We start from the raw sequence: 15,982 nt of genomic DNA, 5'->3' as shown, positions 1-15,982 counted from the left end.
CAGCTGTTGTAGGCCAGGCGTGCTGGCTTTCCTCTCTGCTCGTGGGAGTGGGGAAATGAGAAATGCTAGCGAAGGGTGAAGCAGGAGGGATCAGGAGGAGCATGGGCAGCTAGCTGGGTGTGTTGAGTAGCGTGGCAGAGAGACGTTTAATCCTAAACGTAGCATAATCGGAGCATTACTAGAAACATGACTAATGCAATGGTTACTGTAAAAGTGGTAGTTAACTGGATCCCGTTGTCACTTTTTCCATTAGCTGTATTGGTACTTTTCTGTTAGTTTGTAATTTAGAACATCACGTTCTATGGAAGAAAAGGATTCCGAATCAAAAACTTGTGCATTGTAGAGCAATAATATTGCCTGTGCTCCCACAGGGTACCTGGATTCTAGAAATCTGTCTGCCTCAACCACAGAGTCTGGTTTGTACAAATTTGTGGTGAAACTTGTTTCTTTAAATCACTTTTGGCAACTGACTTTGCCATGGAGTGTTTTGATATGTGTAAAGTCCGTTTTTCCAAGGAAGAATTTACAAGTTTTTTTCAGAACAGCTCTGCCACGTGAGGGTGAGTAAATAATAAACTGGCTCAGATTAAAGGTTCATGTAATCCAGTATCCTGGTTCAACTGTGATGAATAATGAGTGTCGAGGGAATAGTACAAAGCAGAACAGTTGCTTGTAGCATCTAAACATTCAACGTCAGTATCATACCTTAACAGGACGTTTCTTTGTGGGGATAACAGAAATGTCCTTTTTTTTTTTTTTTTTAATCCTGTGTTCTTCCAATATATGATCAGCTTTTCAGTTCGTAACTATTCTATATTATTAATTGATAGTTAACTTTCTTGACTAACTTGACAATAAACTGTTATATAGCACCACTTTTTTAACAGTGTCATCTTCTCTGACTGTCCTTTATTATTTGTACCTTGTATGAGTGTCTCATTGATCCTTGGTGTTCCCCAAGAGTGGTGTCACTTCCTACAACATTTTTGATCTTTTCTTAGGTCAGTACCCTAATTTCACTATCTAGCTTACCCCACTTTATTTCTTAAAGTTCTCACATTTGCTTAGAAGCACATTTACATTTGGCTTGTTATTTTTATCTTCCTGTGTCATACATGAGTGAGAGTCTTTGATTATTCTTATGTAAACTTAGCCAAATTATCTTGTTAAAGGATATTAGTTACTTCAGTAGATACTTTAGTGCAGGAGAGATAGGAGAACTGCTTTGTACCTGTAGACACGTAGAAAATGTTAGATTCCTCATGTACAGTGCAACTACTCTCATAGCTGAATACATCTGTTTCCAAGATTGGGGTTGAAGACTGAAGGAAATTTTGTCTGCAATATCTAAATTGAACTAAGTGAAGTATTTCTCTTTTATGTCACACATTGGGGAAAGCTGGGTATGTTAATAGGTGGGTGCATTATTACTATGAAATACTTGAAATTGTAGGGGATGCTGGATGGTTGCAGTGGTAAACTCGTGTATACGTATTGACTGTGAGCTACTTGTTATTGCACAATAAAAGCAATGACTTAGGCAAGAAGTATGCGATCTTGTTTCTTTTCACATCTCCCTTTCTTGCCCTTGTCTTTATGACCACAGACAGTGTTACCTTTTATCTTGGTCTTTTAATAAAGATAAGCTTGATAACCTCATACTGACAGGAATTACCAAACAGCTCTGTCTTCAGAAGCAGTTGGACCTAAAGATCACACTGGGCTTTAAGCCACAAGAAATGCTAAATGTCAAGGGAAAAATGACTTGTCTTTCATTCATACAGTCATCATAAAACGCGAGTTGAATAGATTTACTTCCATATTGTAAATTGTGATAAAATCCACCTCTAAATTTTATGAGTTAGGCTTTCTCAGAGCTTTTTATCAGCCAATATCAGCAATGGCAAATAGGTATCGCCTCATTTTATAGGATGTGAAATACAGAAATGTCAACAAAATTGCAGGGGGGCTGTCAGCAATGGTATGTGCTGTAGTCACGATACTGCACTGGGCCTGGAGAGTATGTGTGGGCACTGGGTGAATGAATTCTTGCATTCCTGTAGCGTGTGGATGTTTGCTTAATGTTGGGATGGACCGGGCTGTAAGAAGTGGCCGGATGTCCAAGGTACATTTGGCAAAGAGGTACCGAAGTTGTTCATTGCAGCACTAAGGAATATACCTGTTTCTGCCTTGATGCTTTTTCATAATGTGATTAAAATATTAAACTGCTCTAGATGGGGGCTGAAAAGGAAATGCTTACATGGTTTTCAGAGATTATGTGGCAGTAAATAAGCTTGGATCTCAGGCCCTGTACGATGGAGCTGTGGAAATGAGAGTATGCACAGCAAAAATCAATAATCATGAGGATATAAGAACACAAGCAGTGCCTCTAATGCAATTAGCAGTGGTGATTGCTAATTCTTGTGATACATCATTCAAAAGGGCCCTTAAAAAAAACCCTCAGCTGTCCAGAGTTGTCCTTTGATGTGCACAAAAAAGCAGACTCCTTCACCTTGACCATCAGTTCTGCCAAGTGCCCATTTTGGGAGCAGCTTCAGAATTTGCCCTTTCGAAAGGGGAGCAAAAAATTTGCCCATTTGATAAACCAGCAAGAAGACTCTCTTGTGTTACTTATCCTTTCTTGGCTGCATCTTTCATTCTCTTCGTCCAGTCAGGGGCTGTGCTGAAAAAATAGCATGGGCCTGAAAAAGAGGAGGGAGAAGAAGTTTTGTTCATTTTTGTCCTGTACGTGACCATTGTGACTTCTGCCATTTTAGCTCTCTAAAGCAATGTATGTCTAATGGATGTGAAAAAGAGGTAATCGTTAAGCGCAGGCACGCTTTTAAGTAGCACATCTTGTGGTTTGCAAACGTTCATAGTTAAAATGTAGCAGCAAGTGCAAGCTGAAGCTACCCAAGGGCAAGAACAGGCGGGTTGGGGAGCCTGCGTTTCCAGCAGTTAGGTGTGCAACCCTTCATTTGCCTACGCTTTCCTCAGCGGGACTACGGGTGAGTGAGCCAGACCCCAGCGCTCTCTCTGCAAGTTGTTGCAGGTTCAACCGCAGGTTTAACCTCAAACTTTCGGGACGTCACCGGGGAAAACGACATGCTTGCTCCTCTCGAGCGGAGATGTGAACTTCTTGGTGGGGCAGGAGGGAGAGCAGCGAGGTGCACGTTTGGATCTGCTGCATCCTTACCCTTGGGTGGGGGGTGCAGGGGGGCAGTCACACCTTTTCTGCACCGTGGTCAGGCCGCTGCGGGCTGTTCTTGTTGCTTCAGCGGTCCTCTGCTAGAGAAAACCGCCATTAATAAGCACAAACAAGGGGCAGGACCTTCCCTCTCACCCCTCCGGGGCGGGGAGAGCCCCCTGCTAGGAGGGAGCCTGAAGACGAGCCGGACTCTTGCCCGGCGGCCGCGGTGGGGGGGGTCCCGTCTCCGCGGAGGCGGGCCCGGGATCGGGATGCCGCCGGGAGGGAGGATCCGGGCGCTGCTCTCCTCCTCCCGCCGTGGCGGCGGGGCCGGGCCGGGCCGGGCCGGTCCCTCCTCCGCCGCCACATCGCCCTCCCGCCGGCGCTGCTGACGTGTCTGCTCCCTCCCCGCCGCCGGCGCCCGCCAACATGGCCGCAGCCCCGCCGCCGGACCCCCGGCTGCTCTTCGCCCTCCTGCTGCTCCTGCCCCCGCCGCCCTCCCTCCTCTGCGCCGCCGGGACCGACCTGGGCCGCCGCTTCGCCGAGCGCAAGCGCTGCGCCGACCCCGAGTGCAGCAGTGAGTGGGGGCGGCGGGATGGTGGGGGTGGATGGCGGGGGACCCCCGCCCCGCAGCGCCCGGAGGGGTGCGGGAGGTGCCCTGCCCGGTGCCCGGAGCTCGGCGCGGCCGGGAGGCAGCTCCCCGCCCCCGGGGAAGTTGCTGCGGGGAGAGATGCAAACGTCGCCTGCCTCAGGGGGGCATTTCCCAAAGCCCCCGCCCCGCCTTCGGCAGGGAAATCGGGGAGGATCGGGAAAATGGAAACGCGGCGCCGACGCGCGTCCTTCCTCTCCTGCCGGCCAAGTTTTCAGATCCCCACGGCTCCTTGGGCTGGTTGCTTGGTTTGTTGGTTTTTTGTTTGTTTTTGGTTTTGGTTTTTTGCCCCCCCCGCAAAACCCTCTTGTAATAAACCCGCTCTCTGGGTGTTGTTTATGGGTTGAATAATTTCAGGGCTGATTCACTAGGACACAGATGTCATCCTTCAGCCCGTCTAATGTAATAATTGGCTTCATAGCGTACTTCTGAAATGTAATCCTCGAGTACTTTGTCAAACATTTGTCTTGACCGGTGAGCTTGCGTTTTTTAAAAAATTATCTCTTATTTTAGCTATACTTCCAGTTAAGTTCTTATCTCTTGGCCCAATCTGGAAAATAGGAAACCGCTGTGTGCAGGGAGGTCTTGTTTTCTGCCAGTTAGCAAAGACCTCTTTCATGAAACTGTTTTATTATTATTGTTTTTAAAGTAATACTCTTCTTTTTGTTTTCTTTGGACAGTGTTAATGTGCCGAGGGAAGGCAATGCAGGATTTTAAAGGTCCAGATTGTCGCTTTGTAAATTTTAAGAAGGGAGAAGCGGTGTATGTATATTACAAACTAATAGGAAAATCAACCGAGCTTTGGGCTGGAAGCGTAAGTACTGTAAAACGTTTGTTCTGTTTGCTCTTCTTGGTGCTTTCTGTTGGTAATCTTTTTTCCTTCCTTTTGCTTTGTAGAACACTTAAGGTTTTGAGCATAGTTAAATAACATAACGAATGCCATTTTGTCTTGAGACCACTGTGAAATGGCATGCGGTTTGATCAAACCTAGGCCATTAAGTGCTGTGAAAAATGGGCAATGCTAATGTGTGCTAAAAACTGTTAGAAAACTGCCTTTGTGTGGAAAACCTCTCACTGCAGCACTGTATGTGGTGGCCCAGGAGTCTGCCTGGAAGCTGAGCCTCCCTTCCTGTCTAGGGAGGCTTAAGCCTGCGCTTGTGTTTACCCCTGACGTGGTCTCATCCTGTGCTCTTTGCAATCCTGCTAAAAATCATTCCATGTCCATGTTTTAATCACGTTTCTCTTCCTAATATTCAGCTGCCGTCTTTTGCTTTTTTATCTAAGCTGCATGCAGAATTGGAGGGAAAAAAGTAGTAAAACTAAAGAGAATTAAGGTAACTTGGATTTTTAAAAGGTCTGTCTGTCTCTCAGCTTCAGTAACACATTGTAGCAGCTTGCAGAGTAGTGGCCTTGTCTGAGTTGTCTTCTTTAGGCAATCCAGACAGGGTTAATGGAAAAGGAGTGTCCCCGTACTTGCAGTTATTTCATAGAGAACTCCTCTCAGCTTTCATGATAAACACCTTATTTGCCTGACAGAAGCAGAACATAGATACCCTGGAGGAAAAGCAATTTTTGTGGACTTCCCTTGAAAATGCTGGCAGTCTGGAGGTTGCTTAGACCTCGTCCCTGTTGACCGCTTCCCCTATGTACTGTTTTGTGTCCAAATCATTTACTTCAACCTCCTTTCTTACTCTGGTCTTCTACAAGGGATAGACAATTGCCTGTGACAGTGGTCTAGGCTGCTCAAAGCTGCACCTGGGTGTTGACTGTGGGACTAGTGGTTTACTGAAAATCAGGATGTATCACTTTCTCTAACCTGTTCAGGCGGGGTGTGGACAGCCAAGCTCTCAGCAGGAGCTGAATCCAATTAGAATGATACAGAAGAGAGCAGAAAACTGCAGCACGTGGTTAAAGAAGAGTTTATAATTGTATCATGCTGGTAATTCCCTTCTGACGCGTACTGTACTATAAATAATCTGGTTAATTAGATGGTACAGGTTTCCAGGGCTGCCAGTTCTCGAGACGCAGAGTAGCAGCGTGGGGCCAATTTTCCATCTTCTGACAAGGTGTAATGCAGGCTGCAAGATCAGACAGCAGGTTTAAGGTAATTGCTGAGTTAATATTCAGTTCAACTATTCACTGATAGGAAGCTCGTGCAACAGTTAGGTGTGTCTCCAAGTTAAAAGGATGTTTGCTTTAAGTTTAACAAGTAAAAGCTGAAGTTTGCAGATCTAAAAGAATTGCAGAGCTCCATTTTATTTGTTGTCACTTTTTAATTGTGTTGCGCTATTTTCTGTGTTCCTTTTAGGGCAGCAATGACAGACTAATTCCTTTTAGTTGGTGGCTATAACCCTTATTTCACTTTTCCCTGGTTTGATTGACTGCTTCTGCATTAACTGTAATACTGCAACAACCAGCGTGCAAACGCTGCAGCGGGGTCAGAGGTGCCTACCCTTGCGTGTTGAGTAGGGCACTGGTGCGTCTGACCCTGCCCCTGACTTACAGGTAGCGCTGGGGTCTCTCTCGTGCAATGTGACTGATTTCCCATGCCAGATTTGGCGGGGCAACTTGATTTATGTAGACCAGCCGTGCCTGCTGTGTGCAGTCTTGGAGCTAGGGGAAGGCTGTTGCTTGCTAATTAAAAACAGGCTACCTAGTGATGTCTGTGATCAAACAAATTCCAATGGAAGGCATGTTACCTTCTACCACAGTCTTTTTGGGATCTCGTCACGTGACTTTATGTGTGCTCGTGTGCATCATTTGATCCTATGCATCTACCCTACTGCCTTTTTCCATTCCCCAAAGTTTTGGGGGAAAGTATTGGGCATAATGGAAACTATGAAATCAAGGGATAACTGGTATTCTGATCTTCAGATCAGGGGGGCAGAGGTTAGGGGAGTGTGTGTATGAGAAGCTTCAACTACTGCAGCCTGGGGCTTATTTCAAACAAGTTGTAAATACAGGCTCTAATCCTGAAATCAATTTTGAGGAGCCATGAGAAATACAATAGTATTTCTGACCTGAAGGGAGATGATCTGATAAGAGAGAAGCCTTTCACCAAGGCTGAAAAATCTATAGCAGTTGGGTCTGGGCTTTATTTGCCTTTGCTTTTCTAATTCACCCTGCCCTTTTCAAGCCATTGTTGATTTTTTTTTTTTTTTTGCCCTGTGCCAGCAAGCATGCTGTATTTTGACAAAATAGATCCTTTATTTTATGATCCCAGTCTTGTATACTTTATTGCTTGCAGAACTCCCATTGAGCTCAGTGAGTAATTTGCATGTGAAAAAATTCTGGGACCCAGCTATTATACACTATATGGAATGCAGTTTTTAGCAAAGCTATCTAAACCTCATTAATAAAGCAAAGACAAATGCTTGGACAATATTCTATGACCATTATTTAGTAGTGATTTTATGTTATGAATTTCATTAATAAGTGAGTTCCAGGAAAATGCTTGATTTTGTTTTCCCAAAGCCAAAGGGTGGAGCACACCTGTTACTCTCATTGTCCAGTGCACTGTGTCCAGCTTTAAAACTAGTCTCCTCTTCAGCATCCACCTCACATCGTTTACACCGTCAGGTTGTGTTTATGTAGACTTTTCTCCTATGCGTTTCTGCTGTACTCTGCCCTCATCTTCAGCAGGGTCCAGAACTCCAAAACTACTTCAGATAATTCCAGGTAAAAACTGCTGCTTTTTAACAAAACATTTCAACAAAGATACTTTAAATTCTTGCTGCAGAAGGTTGTTATTTTATGTTATGGCAAAGGGCTGAACTTTATTCCTTTGATTCAAGGTTGAGAGAACTATTTCTGGCCTCACATTACAAGAAATGGACTTGGCTGCCGATAGTGATTTTTTTGGGTGGTGGTTGGTTTGTTTTTTTGTTTTCAAATCTTATAGGGTAATAAAAAGGAAGACAGGAGGGGTAAACTTAAGGTAAGACAAGAAGACAGAGTATGTCTGGAGGACCCAGAGGATCATGGAATTTTTTCCTATTGTTTCTGTGTTTTCTTAACAGTGCCAGCATTCAGTAAGGGCAGACAAAACCAACTCTTCTTTGACCAGTGTTCTGCAGTTTTAGGTACCTGTGATGCCTGTGCTTTAGGGATGTGGTCTTTAAGATTAAAAATATTTGAACGTCTTCTTTCCCAGCTGTCTGTTTTTTGTCACTGAGGTAGGTGGTGTGAGGGTCTGGCTTCTTGGTCAGTAGTGGTTGGTGAATCTGCCACAGCTGGCTGTCACACGTGGGCACTGGTGGGGACAGGTGCTGTACACACAGCTATGTGTTTCATCCACCCATGGTGTTTTAGCTGGGAAGGGAGTGGAAAAGAAGGATGCACTTTTTTTCTCCCTTATTTGCTTGGCATTCATAATGCCTTTCCTCTCTAATGTCTGTAGAGAATGAAGAATGTTTCCTTTATTTGCACAATTAGGCATTTTTTCCCTTACAAGAGAGTACTTGTAGAGAGAGGAGCAGCTGAAATTTTGGGCATGCAGATCCCATATGGCTCATAAACCACATAAGTGGCAAACTGGGTCACTGCAGAGGACTTGTATGGTCAGCAGCTTGGATTACACTAAATGAATTTCAAATTGTGATGCCTAATTATAATGGTAGTCACGGAGATTAGTCTGTAAGGAGGCTACTTTGAAGCTTTGGCTTTTGTTTTCAGAAAGATAATTTAAAACTGGAATAGAAGTTTGTAGAGAGAAAGAGGCCAATTTAGAATAAAACTGTAGTATACCACACAAGGGCAAGCTTTTGATTTGATTTGTCTAGTTTAATTTCCCATTCCAAGTAATTCTCAGTAATAAACCTGCATACATTATTTCTTTTCTATAAGGGAGTATCTCTATGTGTTTAAAAAAAGGTAGGGAGGTAATAGATTTTGTTGTTGTTGTTAATGTATGTGTAACTAACTTCAGAGATATTGACTATGGAAGGTAAGATTTGAATGAGAAATAGTTAAAAAAGGAAGCCCTATAATGTATCAGTGCGTACTTTGCTTGCATAACAACAACAAAAAAACCCCAAACCCAGAAAGTATTAGTACATATTATTTACTGGATACAATTGTCTTTTTTTTTTTTATGCCATTGTAAATCCAGAAAACTTGAGCCCAGCTTAACCTATTTCAGTGATATCAGTGTAACAATACATATATCTATATATCCCTAATTGTTTTGACATAACTGGTTGCCTTTTTAATTTGATCTTTAACTGAGTGCTCTTCCTAAACAAACTTCTTAAGAAAATGGGCAGTTGTTGTCTTCCTCCTGCAACAAAACATTGAGGAAATGACCAAGACTTTTTTTTTCCCCAGATATTTTGGTCATCTAGGAACTCAGTACCTTTCTAGGAGGTGTGTCCACCAGGCTCTAATTGCCTGGATTATCTAATCTGCGTAGTGATAGCACGCTATTAATATTGGCTTCTTGACAGCTGTTGTCAGAACTCTCAAGTGAGAGCATTACTGTGTAGATCTTATCCGGTGACTGATAAGAGATTCTTGTCTTCTAGTGTTTGCCTTGGCTTAGCACATTGACTTGCTTGGAAATAGCCATCTGCAACTGATTTTTGCTTGTATTAGTCACTGAAGAGCAACAATGCATTTGCAGAGGGGTATACTTTCCACACGGGTTTTAAAATAGATTATTACCTCAGGTACAATTTTGCGCTTTCCTAAAATATGCTTTAAGAATTTATTTTTTCATTCCTCAAGGTACAAAGTGAGCATATTTCAGGCTACAATACTGGGCATGGATGTAAATCTTATTAGTCAAAGATCCTCTTCTGCTTACTACTTGAGAAAATACTTGAGGTGTATGTGGTGCTAGTGAGAGCACACAACAGCAATTAAAGCATGTGAGCCAGAATGCTTGGGCTTCACTTCCAGCTCTCCTAATAATTTGTTGTAAGTCAGGATTTAAAACATAAACAGTAAAACTTACCAACTTCACAAGGGTGTTGTGAAATGTAAGTATAAAACATCAAGGAAAACTCTTGCATAAACAAGGTATTGCCAATCTTTTTCTTTTATTCACTGTGTTAAACTTCATTTAGAAATACTTGAGAGTGAGTTTGATGTGTTTGTTACTAGTGTCTGTAATAAGAATTTTAAGTCACACAATTTTGAAAGCTGCTTTACTGCTTTTTGTTTGCTTGTGTTTGTTTTCTGGCAGGTTGGGAGTGATTTTGGATATTTTCCAAAGGATTTACTTGAAATAAATCATAATTATTCCAATGAGGAGCTAGAATTACCAACAGATGTAAGTCTTATTTGTTATTTTTTAATTGGGCTTCTTACTGGTTCTTACCTTGGCATTCAATAAAATCCCTGAGAAGGAGAATGGGAATATCAGTGATCCTTAGTTACCTTTTGTTAGTAGGCAGCTACATATGTGCAGAGATGCACATGTGTGTTGCAGGGTGGAACGTTTGTGCAGCTATTTATGTTGATGGGTGTGTAAGCATCAGCCCAAAATGTGGGCATTGATCTTTCTTTTCTGGAATACTCTGGTTTTCTTCTAACAAAATCTGTTTGGTCTGAGCTCTAGAAATGCTGCTAGCTTGCTCGCATATAGGCTGTTTGGTATGTATTCAGAATTGTTTCTTTTCCTAAACTTTCAAAGTTTAAAGTACTATCAGAAAAAAACCCCTGATACACTTAGCCCTTTGATTCTAGAGTTGGTCCTTCAACCCTTACACACGTAAACGTCTTTCACGCACTAATAGCTAGTTGTGTGAGTAAGGCCTGTTTGTGGATGCAGCTTCAGACCCTGATGAAGTCATGTTCAGTGGCTTGCACTGCTGTTTAATTTATTTTTCAAAAATTGTGTGACAGGCAGCTCTTGCTTGGAGGACTTGGTCATTTGAGGAGAGACCCGCTAAAAAGGATTGTGACAAACAAGCTTAGTGACATTTGTTTTCTTCTCCTCACTGGCATTCAGCAATAGACTTGTTCTTAATGGAGGATATGTGATGAGTAAAGTATAATGCTGTCAACTCCATTGCTGACTTCCAGTTTGTTCCTCACCAGGAGGTCTTTGACATGGCTAAGACATAAGCTTTTTACTTAGGTTTTTAAGAGTCCTTAGGCAAAACTTCCACTGATTTCAAAGAGAGTTTTGGCTAAGGACTCAATGGGTTAATTCTGCATGATTAATGTAATTTACTTTGCTGCTGTGTCTCTCTCTAACCAACCAAGTGGATTTGGTCTCATCACTGTAATAAAGAAAATAATATTTGTGACTACATACTGTTTTTCATTTCAGAAAACAGACTTTGTTTGTTTTGATGGTGGAAGGGATGATTTTGATAATTATAATGTGGATGAGCTTTTGAAGTCATTGCAAGAGACGATAGCAAATGAAGAGGAAACTGAATCAAGTGATCCAGGGACAAAACCAGCTGAAGGAATTGGAAGAGATAAGGAGATTGAACAGGTTGATACAGTAAAGTCTCTTGATGCTTTGGAGACAGACAATCTTGAGCTAAGCACAGAAGAAGACAAGAAAGCCTTTGCCATGACAGAGGAAGTAGACAGTTCTTTTACAGAAGGAGCTGAAAATACTGGGGAATACTCCAGTGTCAACAGTGATGAAGAAAACTCTCAGGGAGATCAAATTGCACATGAGCACTTGAAAGGAATGCTACATGGGAAACTAAAAGGGCTAGAAAGTGAAAATACCAAAAACACTAGTATTCCTCAGGGTGAAACCAGTCAACTTGACAAAGAGAATGAAGAAGACAATGCCTATACGCTTCTAAACAGAGAGCTCTCTGTGAACTTGAAAACAAAACTTGGCTCAACTGCTGATGCTGTTGTATCAGACGATGAAGTGACTCGCCTTGTTACATCACTGGAAGATGATTTTAATGAAGATTTGAGCATTAATGCTTATGATGCAGAGGAGGAGCCAGACTTTGCAGATCAGTCTGAGGAAATCCCTTTGCTGTCTTTTATGGCAGAGGAAGAAATTACGTCCCCAATGGATTTAGAAGATGATGAACATGATGGCATTAAGTCACAAAATCATAAACCTGATGAAGATGCAAAGAGTGCTACAGAGCTAAATAACCAAAGAGACAATGAGGAAGAACCTGATTCAGATGCATTAATTCTTAAAGATGCCTTCAGTAAGAGCAAGAAGTTGGGTGACAGTATAAGTGTGGACAGGTACAAATCTAAACAAACAAAAGAGAAACAAGATGAAGTGGTGCTAATTAGTAAAAGAGAAGCACCAGCAACAACTCAACCTGAGGATCTCTCCAAAGAACTCCTTAGAAAGGAACCTGTAGGTACAGGTGATCTGGGTTCAAAAGAAAAAACAAGCAAAACTGAACAGTTTGAAGAGCAGCTCATGGTTGATAGAACTAGGTCACGTACCGAAGAGCTGAAGAGTCCAGCTGTGCCTGATCCTCATGTTTTGCCTAGTCCCGGAGATGATCTGGAGTCCAAATCATTTGTTAAAAGCAAGCAAGATGCTTTAAAACCATCTGTTGGTGATATCCACAAAAGTCCAGAAAGAGTGCCACTTGCTCAAATAGAGAAAGATGAGAAAAAGTTTGAGGATGACACCTTGGAAGAGGTCTTGGAAAGTGATTTAAAGCACAAAAAGTTATGGGAGAAAACAAAGGAGAAAGGAAGAGCTGAGAACAAGCCTTCTGTTGATGTTCCAGCCAAACTAGTGGAAGAGGTAAAAAAAGCATCTCAAAGTGACTTAGAAGATACTGACCTCTTGAAAGAGAAACTGGAGCATGGAATGCCTGCTGTGGAGAATGAACTTCTAAGTCACGAAGAAGATTTGAAACAAACAGGGGAGACCGATCATGAAAATCAAAAAAACACCTCTCTTAACAAAGAACCTGAAATAAAAAGGAGATACATGAAAGAAACCCCTGCAGGGGAAGGAGTCCCAAGTCATAGAAGAGCTGTCGAGCAACCTATGCCATGGGAAAATGAGAATGAGTATTCAGAGGCAGATATGAAAGAAGAGCTTTCAAGAAATCTTGGCAAGATGACAGTATTTGAAGAAAGCATTGAGAAAAGTTCCCCTGAAGAAAAATCAAAAAGCACTACACAGAATACTAATACAGAGAATCTTACTCAGCAAGGAACTGCTCGTACTGAGGATGCAGATTCAGACAGAAATCTTGGCACAAATTTAGCTGAAGAGAGAACACTAAGACCAGAATTGCAATCTGAAGAGCCAGATGCTGAAGATGACCCTGACCTGAAACAAGTAGAGGAAGAGCTACTGGAAGATGAGAATGCTGCCAGTGCAAAGCTGTCAAAAGCAAGGGCTGTAACTGTACAGGGTGGTACACTAAATGCCAAAAGTACAAACCCTGAATTAGAAGTACTAAGTGAAGCTGTTTCAGGAACCGCAAATCCTACTTTTGAAACAGGAGAGGAAACAAACTCATTTTCTAAGGAGGCTAAAAAAGCAGTTGGCATGCAAGATGCAAGCGAGACTGGGAACAAGGAGGTTGACGTACCGGTGAGCCAAGATGTTAAATTGGATGAGATGGAACATATTGTGGAAGATGATGAGGAGTCTTCTGAAGCTGAGGAACCATCAGCTGTGGAAGAACATAGTTTCCAATCTCCTGACACAGAAGACAACAATGACTTTTACCAAAGGAAAGATCATCTCCTAGAGGGCATTTCACAGAGAGACTCAAAAGAGGTGCAAAACTTAGAGCATACAATAAATGACCACCAGCAATCTGTGCATTTCCCCAGCCCTGCTGACAGCTCAGCAGCCACAAATGATACTGTAACAGACTTCAGTGAGTCTGTGAAGCGGCTCACAATAATGAGAGATTTTCTTGATGAAAAGCGTGTAATACGCCTACAAAAGTACCTTGGGCTTCAACACGTGGTTAGGATAGAAGCCATGTTTCATGACATGAAGGTAGAGATGGAGCTTGCTCGGAAGGCAAGCCTTAACAATGAAGATGTAGAAAAAGCTTTGGACCAGATACTTGAATTTTCAGAATCGAGCATTATGGATGTTGTAGGAAAAGTTCTGGATTCCAGAGTGGCAGAAAATAAAGAGGAGGTGGTGAAAGAGATGGATTTGTATGATGAGGAGAGTGCACTGATGGATGATATTCAAGAACTAATATATTCTTTAAGGAGTAAATATTCATCTGCTAGTGAGAGTGTCCCACTTGCATCTATTCCAGAGCATGAAGATGATCAGCTGCATGTTCAAGGTAGGTTGTTAAACTAGTTAATAAATAGATGAAATGGAAGTAAAACTCTATCCCAGACAACACTGTGTAACCCAAAGAAGCCTTAAGAAGAGGGTGAGGGAGCAGAATTGAAAGAGGCCCTGTGGAATCTGCTGGGATTTTGCTTATTTTTAATGCATATTTTTGGCATTGTGATGGGTGGCCCAGGGACAAATCCCGATAGAAAATGTAGAGCTCGGCATGTCCGTTCTTACGGGCCAGGTTCTGTGCAAGATAAGTGGGATCCATGCATAGATGTGGTTAGAAGGAGCCACTCAGGTCGTGTCTATACCTCCTCCTCAAGAAATAGGGATTCGCATATAATAATGTGCTGAATTTCCTGGAGGGTTTAGAGCACACTGGGTTTTTTTTTTTCTGAACTAGCAAGCACCTAATTATAAAAGATCCAGTGATTAATGCAAAGTTCAGGCACTAAATCCACGCACCTACAATCTCAGGTGCCTCTATTATCATATTTTTGCCCACATTCATAAAAGAGTGCATAAGTAGAAATACTGAACAAACAAATCTTTTGACAGGGGAAGAACCAGTGGTAGAGTCTGCTGCAAACTTGCTGTTTTTTCTAATCAATGTGCGAGGTGGTAAGATATGCTCTTAGCAAGGCTCCTTTTACAGTAGTACATGTTAAGCATGTGACTTCTGATAAAGTCACGAATGATGAAAATATTTCACCTTGCAATATTTCATTGTAAGGTCAGTGGTTGATATATTGCATAAATTCCATATAAACATTTAATTAGATGTTACTGAAAGTTGATTGAGAATATATTGGAAGAAATACACAAGCTGAAGTGTTTAAAGAGTGTCAAGAAAGCTTTGTCAAATGCAGTATTTCACTGAAGACAGCTGTGGGTAAGAAATACACATTAGCTCAGTGCTTAAATCATGTCTCCCTGTCTGTCACAGATGGTGCAAAAGAGGCTGAATATGACAGAGTTTCCATCAGAAACCCAAATGCCATTGATGAAAGAAATCAGGAATTTCAGCCACTTGAAGATAAGAGGCCAGAACAGCCTACTGAGGAGGAGGAGGAGAGGGTTGTTGATGTTCCACCCGAGCATGAAGAAGCCAACTTCTTGGATAATAGAGAAGCCGAAGAAGGGTATGATAGTGAAAGAGGATCGCTGCTGGAAGATACTTCCTTTGGGTCAATTGATTCAGGACAGAGTGCAAGGGAAGATATTGCTGCAGGTAACCTTTTGGAATTGGGTTATTTTGTTCCTTTGCTATTAAAGAGGAGCATGGTTGAATGGCTTTTAGGCAAATACCAGGGGTTTTCGCTAATATTTTCATTGTGTGTTGCTGTAATCCTGATGGCTTTCACTAATCTGTGACAGTCCCTCTAGTGGCAGTGTTGTATTGCTGCCACCCGTCTCAACAGAGAGGTTTTTCTAGTAGCTTTTTGCACTATTGAAATAAGAGAAGTTCTTCTGTAAGTGTCGTAGTCAGAGCTCTGTGCTCAGGCTGGTGGACTGTGTCTCGGGATGGTAGTGGATAAAGAGCAGAAATCACTGGAAGCATACCGTCAGCCCAGGTTTCCCCCTCCTTGCAGGGGTACTGCCACTCTAACCGTTAGGCTATCGAATCATGCACTGTCTCTTCTTGCTCTTTTTAACCTGTGACTCTGGGCTATATTACTTTCCAGGAAAGATGGAGTGTAGCTTCCCTCAAGCAGTTCAATAATTTCTGGCTAAGGTGTTTGTTGGAGTAGGAGAAATGTTTGACTCTGTTCTGCTGAGGCCTTCTCCCTCTGGAGCAAGTGTGCTGACTCATCATTATGCCAAGGAGGGATCCTATTGCCATCATCTTCCCCAGCTCTGGTTTGGCATGAAACTACCTTTGACTCCATTCTTGGTGCTAAGCTCAGCTTTGCTGTTCTGT

At 42.3% G+C, this 15,982-nt stretch overlaps 1 protein-coding gene across 2 annotated transcripts in view; it reads left to right on the top strand.

The window, feature by feature from the left end:
* Window positions 1-3,559: 3,559 nt before the first annotated feature.
* Window positions 3,560-15,982, top strand: part of MIA3 (MIA SH3 domain ER export factor 3) — a 28,207-nt gene continuing 15,784 nt past the window's right edge. For both annotated transcript variants that reach the window (XM_069800072.1, XM_069800071.1), the window contains exons 1-5: window positions 3,560-3,764; window positions 4,517-4,650; window positions 10,021-10,107; window positions 11,113-14,062; window positions 15,008-15,292. In XM_069800072.1, the coding sequence (XP_069656173.1) occupies window positions 3,617-3,764; window positions 4,517-4,650; window positions 10,021-10,107; window positions 11,113-14,062; window positions 15,008-15,292 (3,604 nt within the window). In that variant the 5' untranslated portion in view covers window positions 3,560-3,616. The remainder of the gene's footprint in view (window positions 3,765-4,516; window positions 4,651-10,020; window positions 10,108-11,112; window positions 14,063-15,007; window positions 15,293-15,982) is intronic.

This window comes from Haliaeetus albicilla, chromosome 13, assembly GCF_947461875.1.
Source record: "Haliaeetus albicilla chromosome 13, bHalAlb1.1, whole genome shotgun sequence".
Taxonomy (NCBI): domain Eukaryota; kingdom Metazoa; phylum Chordata; class Aves; order Accipitriformes; family Accipitridae; genus Haliaeetus; species Haliaeetus albicilla.
The sequence above is the reverse complement of the archived record's forward strand: the minus strand, read 5'-3'. Positions and strand labels throughout refer to the sequence as shown.